The sequence below is a fragment of the Protopterus annectens genome, chromosome 3.part1, assembly GCF_019279795.1.
Source record: "Protopterus annectens isolate FY-2018-M chromosome 3.part1, PAN1.0, whole genome shotgun sequence".
Taxonomy (NCBI): domain Eukaryota; kingdom Metazoa; phylum Chordata; order Ceratodontiformes; family Protopteridae; genus Protopterus; species Protopterus annectens.
In genome coordinates this window covers 1,623,091,551-1,623,108,363 of record NC_056732.1, presented here as the reverse complement: position 1 = coordinate 1,623,108,363, position 16,813 = coordinate 1,623,091,551, and the positions used below count along the sequence as shown (strand labels likewise).

Sequence of the window (16,813 nt, the reverse complement as noted above, 5' to 3'; positions counted from 1 at the left end):
GCTCAAAGATGAATTAACCCCTCACCTAAACACACTGTTCAAACTCCGCCTCTCCACAGGCTACATACCCATAGAGTGGTGCACAGCAGCGGTTATTCCGCTCCACAAAGGTAGAGCCACAACAGACCCCGGGAACTATTTCCCTATAAGCCTGACTAGCTTGGTCTGCAAGGCTATGTAGCGCATCATCATGGAACTCATTAACAGAAACATTGGGAACCTCTAAACACTGGACCCTGCCCAGTTTGGCTTTGTTAAGGAAAGAGCATGCCTCCTAAACCTGGTGGACTTCTTTGAGACAGTTACCAAGGCTATAGATGAGGAAAAGGTGGCACACACAGCCTACCACGACCTCGCTAAGGCCTTTGACACCATTCCCCATTCTGGTATTATAGACAAGCTCACCAGCCTGAACATCAACCCCTATGTCACAAGATGGGTTGCTAACTGGCTCACAGACAGAACCCACATGGTGAGAGTTGCGGGAGCAAGGTCCGACTTTAAACCTGTTGCAAGTGGCGTTCCCCAGGGCTCAGTCCTAGGACCCCTCCAGTTTGGCATATACTTCTCAGAGGTACAGCCAAGCACAGGAGGACTATGGCTGACCAAGTTTGCAGATGACTGCAAACTAGGGGCTATAATTGACACTCCAGCTGACACAGACATCCTCCAAAAGGGTCTCACTGAGACGGATACCTGGTGACAAACTCATGGCCTCAAGCTAAATGCCAAAAAGTGCATAGTCATCCCTTTGGAAAAAACAGAGTACCCACAAACTACCACATAGGTGGTAGTCCACTAGATATGGAAGATGTAATAAGGGATCTGGGGACCCAAGTAGATAGTAATCTCTCCTTTGATAATCACATTACCAAAGTGGTTAGAAAATCCTTCTATGTGGCCCACCTAATCACAAAAGGGTTCGCATCCAGATCAAAAGAGGTCATTGTGCCCCTCTACTCATCACTCATCAGACCCATCATAGAGTACAATGCCCCATTTGGGATGTACCTTACAAGACACCTGCAACAGCTGGAAAGACCACAGAAGTACCTCACCAAGAGGATCATTGGCCACAAATAGATGCCCTTTGCAGCTCGATTGAAGAAACTCCAGCTGTACTCGGTTGCATACCACCTACTCAGAGGTGATCTCTGCCTGACATACAAGGCCGTGTCCAACCCAGAATTGATGGACATGCTCCACCTAAAAAAAGCCATATCCCCTCGAGGCACATGCTCTAGGGATATAAACCTCACCACAACAATAAATAGGATGTGCTGGAGGGATAGATTCCTGTCCCAGAGACTTCCCATGCTTTGGAACAAGATTCCAATCTACATTAGGCAGAGCTCCTCACTAACACTCTTCAAGAGAAACCTTGACGAGTGGATGGGAAACAGAAAGTTTACCCTGGGGATCACTTCAGTGGGTCTGCTGGACAGAGGCACAGGGAACTAATCTAAGGAGGCAGCGAAAGCCAACACAGTCTGGCTAGGCTTATAAATGCCTTCGGGCAGATAGCCTAGTATCTACCTATAAACCTATAACATTGTCAGAAATCAAATGCTACATATAGCTACACTGAATATGTTGGATTTTAATATGAGTCAACAGATGGATAAAACAACTAATGACTTTGTTCAAAGAGGTTATAACAATAAAAGTATTAATAAAATAAAGCTAGATATCAAAGAAAGAAGGACTGGTGAAGCTAAACCTACTTTTTCTGAAAAAAATGATGCTATTATAGTAGCCACAAAAAATAATAGGAATAGCTGTAGATGCATTCTTACTTATAACAAGAACACTGAGGGTGTTAAGAATATTATCAGGAAATACTGGTCTTTAGTTTGTTACTTACCTGAATTTAAGAACATATTAGATAACAAACCTAGCTTTGGTTATAAAAGATGTTACAACCTGAGTGACAAATTATGTTTTAAAGAACAGCAAAAGACCAATGATATATCAGTGAACAAAAATCAGGTCACCTTTCGATGTAATAAATGCATCTATTGTGAATATATGGGTCTACCTGACAACGTCGACAGCTGAGAACGCCGACAACCAGTTTACCGACGCCAGAAGATCGACAGTTGAGAAGACCGATGGATGAAAACACCGACGCTGAGAACACCGACATGGGAAAAGGCTGTGTAAGTATCACGGTAGTAAGTAACGTTAGGGTCGGTATGTAAAATGCAGGGTAAATCTGTAGGGATAGGGTGGGTTAAGTGAGTTAGGGTTAGGTAAGTGTGCGGTAGTGATAGTCTTTGGGTTAGGGCGGGTTAAGTGAGTTAGGGTTAGGGCGCTGTTAGGTAAGTGTCGGTAGTGATAGTCTTTGGGTTAGGGCGGGTTAAGTGAGTTAGGGTTAGGCACGCGGGTTAGGTAAGTGTGCGGTAGTGATAGTCTTTGGGTTAGGGGCGGGGAGTTAGGGTTAGGCGCGGAGTAAGTGTGTGATAGTGGACCTTAGGGTTAGGGTTTGGGTTAAGGTTGTAGATAGTTGTGTATGTGAGGTTTAGTGTGGGTTTGTAAGGATTTTGGTGTTGTGTGTGTGCTTTTGGACAGGGATTTGTTTTGATGTGCTGTCGGTAAAATGGTTGTCGATGTTGTGGCTTTTCGATCTTGTGGACTGTCGGTTATGTGGTGTCGGTAAACTGGTTGTCGATGTTGTGGCTTGTCGACGTTGTCAGGTAGACCCGAATATATACACTGAGAAGTTTATTATACATCAATTACACGGTAATACTTTTGTGTTACATGCTCATGACACATACAATACACAAAATATTATTCATATGCCTAAATGTGAATCTTCTGAGGCATATTACATAGAAAAAAACAAATTATAAACTTAAAGAGAATAGGAGACCATTTATCTGAAATAAATAGAAAGGTACAATCAATGTTTTGTATGAACATATTTCTGTGGCTAGTATTTTGCACCAATTTACATTTTTGATTTTGCAAGTTACTTTCAAACAAGTCAGTGGATGTGATCTGATGAATGTGACAGAAAAACAGGAAACCAAATGAATGATTGAATTTAGAGCCAGTTCAGCTCCATGTTTGAATGGAGCTGTTGGTATTAAGCCCATTTTAAAGGAATTGCAAAGTAAAGAAATCTAATATCTGTTGCTTTAATTTTTAATTGAGCTCTAATGAAGTCTTGCCATGTGATCTTAACTTTTGTATTTAAATATGGTGTTTTATTGAACATTTTGTGTTTGAAGAAGCTTTGAGTTAAAGTTTGTACTTGGCATGTGTAATAAAAAGGTTTAACTTGACTGTTTTGGTTCTGGGAGATTTCTTATTTTACTTTCGGGGCATTCTACAATATAGCTCGGATGGAAATGTTACAGAATGGGAAAGCAGACTTCATGAGGGTCATTCATTCCAAGGACGTTAACGTAGCCTCTGACATAATAAATCAAGTTGGAGAAATAGAAGCATCTCCCAGACATTGCCCCGTCTCTGGAACAAGTTTCCCATTCACATAAAGCTAAGACCTTTCCTGACCCTGTTCTTGTGCAATCCCCATCAATGGATAGTTAATGGTAATTGTACTTGTGGTGTTACACTCAGGTTCCTCATGGATAGAGGCAGTTGGTGTTACATAACATAGCATAGGCTCATACCTGTGTGAGCTTTGTTCACATAGCTATTTAAAATTGAGAAACTCATGTTAAATATGGATAGACTTTTATGTTATCTTGGAACATTAGCCTAGTACTCCTCTATTAACCTATGAATGTATAAAGTCCAGTTGCATCCTCACTACAACTATAGTGTGATTGTACAGGGTCACGGACATAACAGTATATCACATCAGTATTACCACTTGACAATTTGCATGAACACATATGCATGCATGTCAGGATTTCATGCCAACATAACATTTTCACTGGCAGTGTCAGGGGAACATGTGCTTAATCAGTGCACTCCATGCATTATTTGGTATGTGAACAATATCACAGTAACAGCTTCCTCACTTTCTGATGCTAGACTTTGCACTGCTGTTGTTTCTGTGCACATGGGCATAGTGGGTCCCTATCACTTTATCGAATGCACTACTTACCAAACACCTCATGGTCAAATTCTATTAAACAAAATCTTATTCTGTCAAATGATTGTTTCAGAGAAGTTTTTACCAGTGGAAAAAAACAGTGGGCTATCATCGGGGATTTGCCCTTTTCCCCTTTGTAGTGAGATCTCGGAGTTGGTATATTTAGTTAGGGGTGTGTGGGGAACACAGCCCCCCACCAGAGTGGGTTTTAAATAGTGCTGCTTTTGTTGTGGTCACTGGGTTGGCCAACTGTTTTTTTCTCCTGGGAAAAACTTTGCTGAAATGATTGTTTGATGGAATAAGATTTCGTTTAATAGAGTTTGACGAAGTTCGGTAAGTAGTGCATTCAATAAAGTGATATAAACCTGGGCATAGGTGATGCACTGCCATCGGTCTTACATACTGCTGTAACATTCATTACAACACACCACTAATTCACTCATCAATTGCACATGCTTTAGACAGTATCCATTGTTATTACATGCGGCAGATGCATGCAATACAGCTGTGTAGGGAATCCACTTATAATAGTGTAAGTGCTGCTATCCTTATGACTGATACCTTTAAGGTGTTGTACAAGATGCATGTGTGATATGTATTTCTGTGTTGCATCCAGTAAATACAAATATCACTGACAACATTGTTGGCATGGGTTTGATTCTTACACATGTAGCTTGTGGCTTATCTGTTATGCCAGCCTCTCAAATGGCTGTGATTGCTTATGTATTCAACTCCAGGTTTTATACTGTCCCATGTAACCCCTCCAAAAACACTTTATTTTTGGAAAATGGTTGGTGACTATCCCTTATAGAATACTGGCAATCATTATAGTTGCACACGTCTGTTCCTGCAGAACATGTATAATAATTTAAACTCATATACTCTGGCAATGTCACAGGTTAATGTTGATATTTTAAAAATGTTTTTGATTTTATTTAACATTTGGTTTACTGGGGAAAGTCCGACTTGGAATAAGTCAATTTTCAGCAGACGCCCAGGGAAAAATGCTCCAGATGCATGTCTTTGTAACATGGGAGAAAACCCACACAAACACAGAGAGGACATGCAGACTCTGCACAGAGTGCAGCCCAGCTGAGAATCAAACCAGAGAACATCTTGCTGTGAGGCAACAACGCTAACCACTGCACAATCTGCAGAAATGTTTTGGATTGTGTTTGCTTCTGCCAGCAGTTGTCCGTGAGTCTGTTGCTATGTCTCCATGATTGTTTATGAGGTATGCTGACATTGCAATCATATTCAAGCAAGTCACTTTGCAGATCTGCATAACATACACATACCCTCTATTGTATATACCATTCTTGCTAACTGTCCTCTTCAGTGAACATATCAGTGATGTTTATAGGGCAGCCAATCATCTCCATTGACGTAACCTTGTATGAAAGACACATATATATTATCATGTGTGATGATATGAATATACTCACACTGAAAGGTGTAAACAACAGTATGTACTGTGCTATCTACATATGCAATTAATGTTATGCTACTGACTTGTCTTGGAAGTGTACATACATTGACATATCCTATCTTGTGTACATTGTCGTAGTTTACATGCCCTCCTCAGCTTCCTTCATTCCTATTATTCATGTTTGTGGCCATTTTAATCAGCACACCTTCCCCAGACTAGAGTATTTATGTCAGGTTGTATTTGCCCTTACTGATCACCTCAATATCCAATATTATAGCATGCAAAAACTTTTTGTAGTGTATATTGTATTGAGTACACTTTTCTATAAGATGTTAATACTGCAGTCATTGCAATATTTTCATCTCTGGTAGTCATTGTGGTTGTATGCCCAGTCTCACAAAGCATGTTGCCCGTAGACAAACTTGTATACATGTTCTTTCTGTGTTTGTGCTGCTCTGCATGGCTTCCTACCATGAAATCTCACTTGTATCTGTGTAAGCGCAAGGTGCGGCATGCATATGCAGTCAGCGGTGCTGCTCATCGTGCTAACACATAACCTCCATGTAGGCTTTGCATGAAGCCTACACAGAGTTTATTGAGTCCCTGGGCAAGTCTTTGTTTTGTAATTTTCTAGGTTTTCCAGTAAAACATATCTCATAGGTTCATAGGTTCATACTAGGCTATCTGCCCTAGGGCATTAATAAGCCTAGCCAGAATGTGTTTGCCTTTCGCCACCCATTTTAAATTTATTTTGCTATGCCCTTTTTCGAGGTTAGTATACTGTGCCTCTGTCTAACAGTGACACAGAAGTGATACCCGGGGTAAACCTACGATCTCCCATCCACTCATCAAGATTCCTCTTGAAGAGAGTCAATGAGGGACTCTGCCTAACCTGGACTGGGATTTTATTCCAGAGTGAAGGGAGCCTCTGGGTTATGAATCTGTCCCTCCAGCATGTCCTATTTATTTCAGTGTTGAGGTTCAAGTCTCTCGGTAGCGTAGCTCGATGGGATTTGGATTTTCTGAGGTGCAGCATGTCCATTAATTCCGGGTTGGACATGGCTTTATATGTCAGGCACAGATCGCCTCTGAACAGGCGGTATGCCACTGAGAAGAGCTGGAGTTTCTTTAACCGGGCAGCATATGGCATCTGTTTGAGCCCTTTGATCCTCTTGGTGAGGTACTTTTGGGATCTTTCCAGTTGCTGCAGGTGTCTGGTAAGGTACATCCCAAAGGGCATTGTACTCAATTATGGCCCTGATGAGTAAAGAGGCACGATGCCCTCCCCTGATCTACATGTGAATCCCTTCATGATTAGGTGGGCTATATAAAATGTTTTCTAACCACTTTGGCCACGTGGTTGTCAAATGAGAGATTGTTATCAACTTGGGTCCCCAGGTCCCTAATTACTTCTTCTGTACTTAATGGATTACCACCTATGTGGTAATTTGTAGGCACTTTATTTTTGCCAAAGGCGTTGACTATACACTTTTTGGCATTTAGCTTGAGGCCATGGCTCTGGCACCAGTTGTCTGTTTCTATGAGGCCCTTTTGGAGGATGCTTGTGTCGGCTGGAGAGTCGATTATGGCGCCCAGTTTGCAGTCATCTGCGAACTTGGTCAGCCACAGTCCTTCCGTGTTGGCCTGTACCTCCGAGAAATATATACCGAACAAGAGGACCCAGGACTGAGCCTTGTGGGACACCACTTGTAACTGGTTTGGAGTCTGACATGGCTCCAGCAATTCTAACCATGTGGGTTCTGTCCTTGAGACAGTTTGTAATCCATCTAGTGACATAGGGGTTTATAGTTTTTGCTGGTGAGCTTATCTATAATGCCCGAGTGGGGTATTGTATCGAAGGCTTTTGCGAGGTCCAGGTAGGCTGTGTGGAACACCTTCCCTCACAATGGCCTTGGTGACTGTTTCAAAGAAATCAACCAGGTTTAAGAGGCAGGATCTGCCCTTAACAAAGCCAAACTGGGTAGGATCCAGTGTCTGTAGGTCCCCAATATCTTTATTTATGAGGTCCATGATGATCCTTTCCATAGCTTTGCAGACCAAGCTAGTCAGGCTTATGGGCGATAGTTTCCAGGATCCGTTGAGGCACCACCTTTATGTAGAGGACCACTGCTGCTGCATGCCACTCTTGGGCACATATCCTGTAGTAAGACTGAGATTGAACAGTAGTTTTATGTTTGGGTTTAGCTCTTCTTGGAGTTCATGTGGGACGCAGCCCGGGACACCGTCTGGTCCTTTGTTTCAGAGAAGTTTTACCAGTGGAAAAAAACAGTGGGCTATCATCGGGGATTTGCCCTTTTCCCCTTTGTAGTGAGATCTCGGAGTTGGTATATTTAGTTAGGGGTGTGTGGGGAACACAGCCCCCCCACCAGAGTGGGTTATAAATAGTGCTACTTTTATTGTGGTCACTGGGTTGGCCAACTGTTTTTTTCTCCTGGGAAAAACTTTGCTGAAATGATTGTTTGATGGAATAAGATTTCGTTTAATAGAGTTTGACGAAGTTCGTAAGTAGTGCATTCAATCAAGTGATATAAACCTGGGCATAGTTGATGCACTGCCATCGGTCTTACATACTGCTGTAACATTCATTATAACACACTACTAATTCACTCATCAATTGCACATGCTTCAGACAGTATCCATTGTTATTACATGTGGCAGATGCATGCAATACAGCTGTGTATAGGGAATCCACTCATAATAGTGTAAGTGCTGCTATCCTTATGAATGATACCTTTAAGGTGTTGTACAAGATGCATGTGTGATATGTATTTCTGTGTTGCATCCAGTAAATACAAATATCACTGACAACATTGTTGGCATGGGTTTGATTCTTACACATGTAGCTTGTGGCTTATCTGTTATGCCAGCCTCTCAAATGGCTGTGATTGCTTATGTATTCAACTCCAGATTTTATACTGTCCCATGTAACCCCCTCCAAAGACACTTTATTTTTGGAAAATGGTTGGTGACTATCCCTTATAGAATACTGACAAACATTATAGTTGCACACGTCTGTTCCTGCAGAACATGTATTATAATTTAAACTCATATACTCTGGCAATGTCACAGGTTAATGTTGTTGATATTTTAAAAATGTTTTTGATTTTATTTAACATTTGGTTTACTGGGGAAAGTCCGACTTGGAATAAGTCAATTTTCAGCAGACGCCCAGGGAGAAATGCTCCAGATGCATGTCTTTGTAACATGGGAAAAAACCCACACAAATACAGAGAGGACATGCAGACTCTGCACAGAGTGCAGCCCAGTTGAGAATCAAACCAGAGAACCTCTTGCTGTGAGGCAACAACGCTAACCACTGCACAATCTGCAGAAATGTTTTGGATTGTGTTTGCTTCTGTCAGCAGTTGTCCGTGAGTCTGTTGCTATGTCTCCATGATTGTTTATGAGGTATGCTGACATTTCAGTCATATTCAAGCAAGTCACTTTGCAGATCTGCATAACATACACATACCCTCTATTGTATATACCATTCTTGCTAACTGTCCTCTTCAGTGAACATATCAGTGATGTTTATAGGGCAGCCAATGTAACCTTGTATGAAAGACACATATATATTATCATGTGTGATGATATGAATATACTCACACTGAAAGGTGTAAACAACAGTATGTACTGTGCTATCTACATATGCAATTAATGTTATGCTACTGACTTGTCTTGGAAGTGTGCATACATTGACATATCCTATCTTGTGTACATTGTCGTAGTTTACATGCCCTCCTCAGCTTCCTTCATTCCTATTATTCATGTTTGTGGCCATTTTAATCAGCACACCTTCCCCAGACTAGAGTATTTATGTTAGGTTGTATTTGCCCTTACTGATCACCTCAATATCCAATATTATAGCATGCAAAAACTTTTTGTAGTGTATATTGTATTGAGTACACTTTTCTATAAGATGTTAATACTGCAGTCATTGCAATATTTTCATCTCTAGTAGTCATTGTGGCTGTATGCCCAGTCTCACAAAGCATGTTTGCCCATAGACAAACTTGTATACAGGTTCTTTCTGTGTTTGTGCTGCTCTGCATGGCTTCCTACCATGAAATCTCACTTGTATCTGTGTAGGCGCAAGGTGTGGCATGCATATGCTGTCAGCGGTGCTGCTCATCGTGCTAACACATAACCTCCATGTAGGCTTTGCATGAAGCCTACACAAAGTTTATTGAGTCCCTGGGCAAGTCTTTGTTTTGTAATTTTCTAGGTTTTCCAGTAAAATGTATCTCTTTCTCTCTTTTTCTCGTGTGTGTGTGTGTGTGTGTGTGTGTGTGTGTGTGTGTGTGTGCGTGTGTGTGTGTGTGTGTGTGTGTGTGTGTCTGTCTACACAAGGGGGTGTATGTCTATGCATAGGTGTTTGTGTGCATGCATATATATATATATATATATATATATATATATATATATATATATATATGTGTGTGTGTGTGATATATGCAAATAACACCTTTAAGACATACCAGTGTTTCATCTACATGTATTCTGAAAACCCATGACTTTCTACTTTTCAATTTTTTTATTTTAACCCCAGGATACATTATATCCCTAAATATGAACAAATACCTCTTCATACCTTACAACTCCTTACTGTCCCTTCTTTACTCACTTCTTTACGTTTATCAGTTTCACACCCCTGGCTTTCTCACTAAATATACCATAAGCCTGCTTTTCTCTCACTTTGTATTGCAATTCCTGTTTGTATTATACTGATGTAACTTTAAATTCTCTATAAACTGGCTAAAATTTCTTTAAATATTAAATCCTTGTCATGTAACCTGCAGCTCTTCTTAACCAATGTTTTCATAGCATGTCTAATTTGGTATAATTACTTAAACTGTAGGTTTTTTTTTGCATTATTTTTAAAAACTGCGAAATTATTGTTCTTAAAAATATTTTGTCGTACTTGGGAACTTTTCTCCTCAGGCCTCCACTGAAAATGGGCTCCTATTCATTCAGACTTTCCCGGTAATCAAATGTCAATAAATAAATCATCAATCAATAAATAAATGTATGGATACATTCATATAAATAAAGCCAAACCTCACTAGCTATACACGTATCATGCTTTGAGACTATTATTTTTTTTATCTCATCCTTACCGCATAAGAGAATTGCTTGGCTAGAAACACAGGACTTAAAACCAGAGTCGATGTCTATAAACATTAAGGCCTGGCAAAAACATCAGAAAGTTAAAGGTCTCTGTTCAGTTGAAAGAATGTGTATGAGTAAGACAGCCGTTGTTTCAATCTCTTACTAAAATTCATTTCTGTAAGATTGTAATTATGTGAACTCTGGTGCAGTCATTGCATATGAAATTAGTTTTCCAACAGAATTTTTATTTAATTATGCATGCATGTATTTATTTACTTTGTGAAGCATTCATTAAATAGGTATATTGAAATGCTGAGACAGAAATATAGAAAATCTTTACTATTATGAGCCTTCCATACAAATGGCATATGCATGTCTCATAGCTATAAGAATTAAAAATAAATACATGCATAAATAAATAAAGTGATATGACAATTAGAAATCATACATGTGTGGAGAGATTCACTTGCTGTCTGGAAGTTCACGTCTTAAACATGTTTTTGTCTAGCAGCAAATCCCAGCCTTCCATCTTCAAAATAGTATATCGTAACATGGAAGTAGAATAAACGGGCCAAAATGTGCAAGGAATACTCACTAGGGACTTGCTAACAACTTCCAACTACGAAACTCATACGATGGTTAAAATTAGTAACTTTATACGTCTTACAAGATATTTTGATAAAATGATTCAGTATTAGTTAAAAGCGGCTTAACACTAAATGTGTAACATTCCATGTCAATGTGAAACAGTATAAAACATTTACTTTCTCAGACTCATAATTATGTACGCTTTCCTTATGAAGTACACTTGAGAGGTATTGTCAAACGTTCACCTGCGCGAGCCCTCCACTGGTGTACGCCACAGCCTGTTTATGACGCCACTAACGGGTATGCGCATTTCATCATGCTGTGGGATTCTATGGACCACAAATATTCATTAAGTTTAGTAAGGTAATTCACTGACACTGTACACCCGTATATTCAGCAGACAAATGTCTGTTTGGGTGAACACTACAAAATGAATAATAATATTTCAGACAGTTCATAGTCTGGGGCTGATGTAAAAGTACAGCAACTGCCATATTAAGACGCTATGCAAATACCGTGAGAGCGTACGTTTGATAATGTTTATGTGCTTTTAAAATAGCACCTGTGTAATTTCAAAACCAGGGAAACTTTTTATCAGCGTCCATTGTAGAGGTAAGGGTTTTACCACAGGGTGGGTGATGACGTAACGGTGGTGATTTCACTTTTCGAAAAACAGTGTAGAAAGTGAGGGCAATAGGGCAGTCTCACTGTCATCCAAAGTTTGTGTGCTATTAGTTGTGGTGATTTCACGCTTAAAATAACACTTCAGAAGGTGAGGCTGGGGCATCCCACATTCCCAACTGTTGGGAAATGAACTAATGTGTAATCAGACAAACACCCTCCTCCCACATCTTGCGCAAGTTAGGGATGGAGCTGTCCTGGATAGAAAGGGGGCCGATCTTGTATAAAATGGTGTCCCTCACAAGAACTCTCCACTGCAGAGCCTAAGGCAGGAAAGCCCTTCCGATAACAAATAACCGGTTCTAGCAACAGCTCCCTGCGGACAGACATAAAAAATGCCTAATGCTTGTTTCGGAACAATGAAGATTTCCTTGTTCGTGGGTGTTGTTTTGCATATCATCCAAGGGGTTCTAGGGACTCCTTTGAAAGGTAACTACCTAGAAAAAGGCTTCTTTTCTCTATGTCTCAATTTAAGTATTTTTATTTTAGCATTTGCAAACAACAGGAAATATGTTAAAACACGTTTGTACTATGCGACTTAAATAAAAACAGGGATCAGAATTTCAATGTTAGATGTGTGTAAATTTTAAAACCTTTTAATTGTACCCCCGTCCCCTTAACAGTTTAGGATTTCACGACTGTATGATATGATTTGCTTGATTTGTTTTACAGTGGGCAGTTTTGATGAAGATAAATTATGATGACTATATACTTGATGATGGCAATGCATTTATTTAATTTAAGTGGATTTGAGACTCTCAGATTATGTTGGGAGGTGGGACTGGAAAGTGCTGAAGGAACAACCCCTTGTCATTGTATTTTAGCTGCCTCATTCATGGAAATTATGTCATGTGCCTTGTTTTCCAGATGTGCAACAGAATGAGTAATGACAAAGAACAAGGGGGCACCCAACTGTGGGGAGGGTCTCATAACCTTGTTCCATAGGACTGTCCACAATTTAGGGTTGCCACTCTTTGCGAGGGACAGTCCCTCTTTGGCCAGTTGTGTCCTGCGAAAAAAAACTAAAAAATAGCAAATGTCCTGAGATTTTAGGAGAAAAAATATTTTCTAAGTTTTCTTTTTTAAGTTGCATAAAAAATTTTGTATCTGAAACACCTAAATGTTATATGAAATAACATAAACAACTCAAATGCTATAAGAATAACCTTTTATTTTGGCAAAAAAATAAAGTTCTGTCCTTTGCACTGGCTGTGGGTATGTTTTGTCCTGCAAAATCTCATGTTTCTACAAAAAATGTCCCACTTTGGGCATTTGAAAAGATGGCAACCCTAGTCCACATTTACTGTCATCACTGTTGTCTTATTGTATTGCTGCTACTGCAAAGAGGTTTAGCTTTACCGCTATTACTGAATGTTGAATATAAAGTGAAAAAAATGTAAAACTATTAAATGGATAAAGTAAGCACTATAAATTTTGCAGAAATAATAAGTCTTCAGATTTAAGGAGCTGTTGAAAAGTACTGGACTGATGCCGCTCTTACAGTGTAGACCAGTGTCTGAGTATGTCAATCTGGTTTGGAGGGTGGGGAAGAGTGATATCACCCCCCCCCCCAAAAAAAAAAAAAAAAGATTAAATATGACAGTCTATGTCTTAAGTTTTAAAAGATCCATTTGAGAATTTTGGGTATTCTGTTTCACTAATAACTGATCTCTAAACATTTCCTTGTGTCTCTGGGATATATTTAGCACTTAACTTCCCTGCTCTTCTCTTTTTTTGGCTGTGCTTTGTATCTTAGTTTTAAGATCTAATTGTTGCTCAAAGAAAATTTGTCAGAGTATGCATACATTCAAAATTCTGATTTGTTCGACTGCCAGAATATAATTCTGTGAGTGGTATGTACACAAATAATTTAAATGATCAGTGATATTTTCAGCTAGCACTGAAGAAGTAGATGCAACCGAATTCAACACTACTTGGTGTTTCTGTTGACTGATTTATGAAGGAAAATGTTTAGAAATTATTTCAGCTTTTTTGTTTGTTTTTATTTCCCTCCTTTCATGTCGGCATGAATCATTGCATTCTCCCAGTATCCATGTAGCTTTAATTTCCTATAGATGACCCAGTTTCATCCTAGTTGCAGATATACATTTCATAAGTGGTCAGCCTAGCCCAAAATTGTCATGTGTGATTGCTGACCTATGATGGCCTTGTGACTTAACCATTGTGTGGCCTCATTTGTTGCTGATACTCCTCAAACAGGATGCGACTCAGTGACTCCAAACTGGGTTAAGTAAATACTGAGTTAATTTTCTGACAAGTACCAAAGAATTTCAGAGAACTATTCATTAATTATTATTTGAATGACCACTTGATCTCAATATGCTTTCACATACGGCCAACATTATTCCTGACACCGTAAAATGTGAAATCTCTTGACTGATACGAATGGCAAGATGTAATAGGGAAGGTTCATAGGTTGGTACTAGGCTATTGGCCCTATGGCCTGTACAAGCCTAGCCATAACAATTCCCTGGCTATTTCTTCCCACAATATTTACTTCCCTGGACCCCTGTCTAGCAGGAAGACTTAACATGATCCCCGGGGTAAATTTCCTATCTCCCATCCAGTTGTCAAGGTTCCTTTTGAAGGGGCCAAGGAGGAGCTCGGCTTGACATGTATGGGCAGTCTATTCCAGAGTTTGGAGAGTCTCTGGGTCAGGAACCTATCCCTCCAGCATGTTTTGTTCATTGTGATGACAAGGTTTAGATCCCTGGAGCGTGTGGCTCTGATGAATTGGGATTTCTTTAAGTATAGCATGTCCAACAGCTCTGGGTTTGACATGGCCTTGTATGTTAAGCAGAGATTGCCTCTGAGTTGACGATATGCAACAGAGTATAGCTGGAGTTTTTTTTAGTCGGTCAGCATAGGGCATCTGCTTTAGGCCTGTGATTCTTTTAGTGAGGTGTTTCTGCAGCCTTTTCAGTTGTTGCAGATGTCTTGTGAGGTACATACCAAAAGGGGTGTTGTACTCTATGATGGGTCTAATGAAGGATGAGTACAGTGGGACAATGAACTCCTTTTTTCTGGATAAAAAGCCCTTAGTGATGATGTGTGCCACATAGAAGGTTTTCCTGACTGTTGTGACGATGTGGTTATCGAAGGTGAGACCACTGTCCACCTGTGTTCCTAAGTCTCTTATCACACTTTCAGTGTTTAGTGTACTGCCACCTTTGTGGTAATTCATTGGTACGTGGTTTTTCCCCAAAGGGGATAACTATACCCTTCCTTGCATTGAGCTTGAGCCCATGGCTCTGGCACCAAGCATCTGTTTCTGTAAGGCCGTTTTGTAGAATATCCAAATCATGTGGGGATTCAATAATGGCTCCCAGTTTGCAGTCATTTGCGAACTTTGTTAGCCAGAGTCCCTTAGTGTTGGCCTGTACTTCAGAGAAGTAGATGCCAAACAAGAGCGGTCCCAGGACTGAACCCTGAGGTACTCCACTTGTCACTTGTCTGGATTTGGAGTCAGCTACTTTTACAGTGTGGGTTCTGTCAGTAAGCCAGCTGGCAACCCATCGAGTGACATAGGGATTTATGCCCAGCTTAGTAAGTTTATCTATGATTCCAGAGTGGGGGATGGTGTCAAAGGCCTTGGCGAGGTCCATCTAGGCTGTGTGGATCACCTTACCCTCGTCCACAGCTCTACAGACTGATTCAAAGAAGTCAGTCAGGTTCAGGAGACACAGTTGGCCCTTCACAAACCCAAACTGGGTGAGGTCCAGTGTTTGAAGGTTGCCAGTGTCTTTGTTTATAAGTTCCATAATAATACGTTCCATGGCCTTGCAGATCAGGCTCGTCAGACTGATGGGTTGGTAGTTCCCAGGATCCAAGGTGGATCCCCCCTTGTGGAGTGGGATAACTGTAGCTGTGCACCACTCAGTGGGCATGAAGCCTGAGCTGAGGCTATGATTAAACATGACACTTAGGTGAGGTGCCAGTTCATTTTGTAGTTCATGTAGTACATAGCCTGGGATGTTGTCTGTTCCCTTGGATGCTGTATTCTTTGCTTTGGAGAGTGCGGTTTTTACCTGTGTGGCCGTGATTACCGGAATTTGGCAATCTTTTGGATTTGAGATGGGCCCTTTAGGGGGTGAGGGGGGGGTGAAGTTGGCACTGAATTGATCTGCCAGGATATTGGCAATGTCCTTGGGATCAGTATATTTAATGCCATTCTGTTGTAGCTCAGAGCAGATCTGAGCATTGCCATTTAGATTCTTGACATAGCTATAGAATGCCTTGTGGTTGTCTTTAGAATCTGGCAATTTTATTTTCATAACTAGCTTTGGAGGATTTTATGAGAGATCTCATCTTTTTACTGAGACTGGTAAGGGGGTTTTTGCATCCTGGGATTTTTCTCTTTTCTGCAACAGTTTCATCCTTCTGTTGTACAGTTTGTTTATGACAGGGGACCACCAGATTTCCTTCCTTTTTTTGGAGGAAAGCATCTTGGTTCTATTCGGGATGGTACGATTCATTCACAAATGGATGTGTTTGTACAGTGCATGTGCTCATACAGTGCTTTAGTGTAGGATTCTGCAGTCGAACTTTCAGTTCCCATCTGCATGGGTGTCATGAAGTTTGTCACTTCTGACTTGAATAGCATGAAGTTGGCCTTGGAGAAGTTTTTTTACGGATATTTCCTTACTGGGGGGTGGGGATGAGATGTGGATGTCTTAGGTGATTAGCTTATGGTCAGACCTAACCAACGAGGGGGTGACCACTGGTGTGGAGCATCGATTTCCCATGTTGGTAATGACCAGGTCCAGGATACTGGAGCCCCTGGTGGGACTATGGATTAGTTGATTCAGGGCATTGGAATTTATGAATTCCAAGAACTGTTAGGCAAAGGTGTTGGTACAGGAGTAGTTTTCCCAGTTAATGGCAGGGTAGTTGAA

General features: G+C 40.5%; 1 protein-coding gene across 1 annotated transcript in view; it reads left to right on the top strand.

The window, feature by feature from the left end:
- The first annotated feature begins 12,093 nt into the window (after window positions 1-12,093).
- Window positions 12,094-16,813, top strand: part of TFPI2 (tissue factor pathway inhibitor 2) — a 55,762-nt gene continuing 51,042 nt past the window's right edge. The window contains exon 1 of the mRNA XM_044067648.1: window positions 12,094-12,326. Within this exon, the coding sequence (XP_043923583.1) occupies window positions 12,233-12,326 (94 nt within the window). The 5' untranslated portion in view covers window positions 12,094-12,232. The remainder of the gene's footprint in view (window positions 12,327-16,813) is intronic.